The following is a 3,515-nucleotide window of genomic DNA, read 5'->3' on the forward strand; positions in this document are numbered from 1 at the left end:
CACTAGGCCGGCATTGGCCAAGGGCACCGAGATCGGCTTGATTGACCGCCATGGCTGAGCTTCATGTCGGTGGCCCCGTTGCTCGTCCATGAGTTGTCTGTCGTATCCTATGCAGCTGACGGTTTCGGGCAAATCATCGGCGTTGCAACAATGTGTCTTCCGTCGGATCTAGAAGCATATCGTACACCACCGCTGCCGAATCACCTCCCCCCCCCTCCCCAAAGTCGGTAAGCCCTCCCATGCTCCCTTGCGGCTGCATATGCTCTGTTGTGAAGAGAACCTCGTACGTATGAAGGAATACATATCGAGTATTCCTCATGTGCGAAGGCAAGGGAAACGAGGTATAACAGAACATTTCTCTCTTGTAATTAATCAATTAGCAATTTGGCTTGCAACTCTCGTTTCTCACGTCATTATGTACACACACATGCAAAAACCATTCTCTTAATTGCCACATAGGTACAACATGGATATGAGTCGATCTCTTAACGGCTCACGTAAACCAGTTGGCCGAGTACCATACCACACTCGATCACTTAGAGGGCCACCGGGTGCATGTTAGGTACACACACCACACAAGTGACACAAGTGGCCTGATCTGATCTGGTTGGAGTGGAGTAGGCATGGGCCGGTTCGGGCAACTCGTGTGTGGTTGTCAAAAATTATCAAGAAGGGGTTGTGTTGTTGGGCCTATCTATACTTACCCATATTTTTACATAGCTTCCCTAATTAATGAGCTAATGGTAAGCTTGTTATATATATTGGCAGACCAGAAAGTAACATGCAGCAGCTGCTGCTAGCTAGCAGCTACATGACTTGATTGTGGATCTAGAGATTTGTTGATGTAAACCTGACTTACTAGTGCGATGTATCATTACACGGTCCCGGTGCATCCATACCATCTTCTTTTGCCAAAACTTTAAAGCTTGCATAATTCTTGAATTTTAGCTCTAAGTTGTATCTATATATATTAGCTTGGCTCACTTTCTCGCTGCAATTACTATTTGGCTCACTCGGCCGCCTAAATTATCATATCCTGAGATTTTACCCTGATGATATTTTATAAGAATAATTAATTCTTAGTACAAAAAGAGTACTTAACAACGCCTAAGTTTATACGGTCCTGGTGCATTCATACCATTCTTCTACATAACTTTTAAGCTTGTATAATTCTGGAATTTTACCCCTAAGATGTATTTATTTGCTTGGCTCACTTTCTCCCTGGAACTATCTTTTGGCTCACTTAATCTCCTGAATTATCATGTCCTCAGATTTAACCTTTCTGATATTTCGAAAGAAAAGTCGCACCTAAAAATGCAAACAGGCAATCTACTAACTAGCTAGCATATCTAGGTAAACAGTACTCCCTCTGTAAACTAATATAAGATCATTTTAGTTTTCAGAGGGAGCAGGTCGGATATGCTGTGCATGCACGCGCATTGGTCGGCCGGTCCAACTATTTATAGTCCTAGCTATTTGCAATGGTCAGATCCTTAGGTGCGTTAGTGCTGGGTGAATATATAGCCATGATATGTGACCATCTCGGTCCCATCTCGCATGTACGATAGGTTCCGATTTCACGTGTCGAGATACCAGCGGCCGGCAGCCACACATGTGTTTGCCCTTTAATTAGAACACGAATGAAAAGGATGGAGGGGAGCATGCATGCGTACCAGTTGAGTATTATCTTTATCTTGTGTGGCCCGAGCATCTACACAGTAAATACGGATGGCTCCTAGCTTAACTTGATAGTTGACACATTTGTGTATATTTTGTTGGGGATGAATCGAAAGAGGTGTTGAGTATATTTATTTAGCACGTGTATTATTTGTACCAAAAGTCTTTCTTTTTGTGTATAGTTGAGGATACGGCTACCCCTTTACTATATATACATGTGCATATGCACCCAATGAATATTGAGAGTTACATCCTATTATTCTATGTCACCGCCCCCCTGCGGCGGTCCAGCACCCGGCGCCGTTCCCTCCTCCACAACAGCAGCGGCAACATCGCTCCAATGGTGGGAATCGCCACCGTGGCTGCGGCGGTCAGCGAGGCAACAGAGCCGGGGGTGGCGGGAACCAGCCCTGCTATCCCAATCAGCAGCCTACGCCACCATGAAACGGTGGCTACAACCCCTGGACGGGGGTCGTGCATGCGTACAACATGCCAGTTCTGCGACCCCCCGCCCCAGGTCTTCTCGGCTCGCGCCCGCCGACTCACTGGGCGCTGCTGGCCGCCCCGCAGCCGGGCCCTGCCGCCTCGCCCTTCAGCTTCCGCGGCCCACCTATTGCCACCGCGCCCTTCGGCCATGGCGGCCCGCCCGTCGCTCCACCTCCCACGCCTCCTACGTACGGGGCTTACGGGGCCTTTGGTGGCGCGCTGGCCTACTCAGGCGCGTGGGATCCGGCGTTGCTTGCTGCCCTCCAGCAAACCCCCTCCCCGGCGACGTACTCTGATGGCGGTGATTGGTTCATGGACTCCAGCGGAACAGCCCACATGTCTGCACACCCGGGTAACCTTTCTTCTGTCTATCCTACTTCCACCTCCTCTCGCATCATCATCGGTAACGGTGCTAGTCTTCCCATCTCTCATGTTGGCTCCGCTAATTTTCCCTCCTCATCTAGGCCACTCTCTCTTAATAATGTCATTGTTTCTCCGCATCTTATTCAGAATTAGTTTCTATTCCTAATCTATCTCGTGATAATTCTGTAACTGTGGAGTTTGACGAACTTTGTTTTTTTGTTAAGGACACTCGCACCATGATGGTACTTCACCGATGTGATAGTCCCGGCGATTTATACCCTGTTCAGTCGCCGCCTTCTACTCCAGGTGGTCCTCGAGCTCTTTCTGCCGGCATTGATCTTTAGCATGCTCGTCTTGGGCATCCTAGGTCTACATCGCTTCGTCAAATAATGAGGGGTTTTTCTTTTTCATATAATAAAACGGATGCTCATACATGTGAAGCATGTCGTCTAGGCAAACATGTCCGTCTCCCTTTTAGTTCGTCATCCACAGTTGCGTCTTTTCTGTTCGAGTTGATTCATAGTGATGTATGGACCTATCTGATTCCCAGTAATTCAGGCTTTCTTTATTATCTTATCATACTGGATGATTACTCACACTTTGTGTGGACATTTTCTCTTCGTATGAAATATGATGCTCCCGCTGAACTTATTGGCTTTTACTCTTATGTGTCCACGCAATTTGGTAGTTCCATACTTGCTCTTTAGACCGATAACGGAAAAGAGTTTGACAACCTCGCCATCTGCAACCTTCTTTCCACCCACGGTACCGTGTTTCATATTACTTGTCCATACACCTCCCAGCAAAACGTCCGAGCTGAGCGCATACTTCCCCTCTCAACGATTGCATCTGCACCCTTCTTTTCCATGCTCATATGCCACCACAGTTCTGGCCTGATGCTCTCGCCACTGCCACCCTCCTCATGAACCTTCGTCCATCTCGCCCTCGTTGGAACTACGCCCCTCACTACCTCCTTAATGGCACTCCCC

At 47.9% G+C, this 3,515-nt stretch overlaps 1 protein-coding gene across 1 annotated transcript; it reads left to right on the forward strand.

Moving 5' to 3' along the window:
* Nucleotides 1–1,941: 1,941 nt before the first annotated feature.
* On the forward strand, nucleotides 1,942–3,148 carry LOC123126256 (actin cytoskeleton-regulatory complex protein PAN1-like). Its single transcript, XM_044546624.1, has 2 exons — nucleotides 1,942–2,515; nucleotides 2,751–3,148. Exons 1-2 carry the CDS (start codon nucleotides 2,167–2,169, stop codon nucleotides 2,783–2,785), a joined length of 384 nt encoding a protein of 127 aa, XP_044402559.1. The 5' UTR covers nucleotides 1,942–2,166; the 3' UTR covers nucleotides 2,786–3,148.
* Nucleotides 3,149–3,515: the final 367 nt, after the last annotated feature.

Source organism: Triticum aestivum, chromosome 5D, assembly GCF_018294505.1.
Source record: "Triticum aestivum cultivar Chinese Spring chromosome 5D, IWGSC CS RefSeq v2.1, whole genome shotgun sequence".
Taxonomy (NCBI): Eukaryota; Viridiplantae; Streptophyta; class Magnoliopsida; order Poales; family Poaceae; genus Triticum; species Triticum aestivum.

Bases quoted from the DNA above. Each gene is read 5' to 3' on its own strand.
- LOC123126256 (XM_044546624.1), top strand. From the start codon at position 2,167: ATGCCAGTTCTGCGACCCCCCGCCCCAGGTCTTCTCGGCTCGCGCCCG. The intron at 2,516-2,750 runs GTAACCTTTCTT...TTTTTTGTTAAG, and splicing joins CCACATGTCTGCACACCCGG to GACACTCGCACCATGATGGT.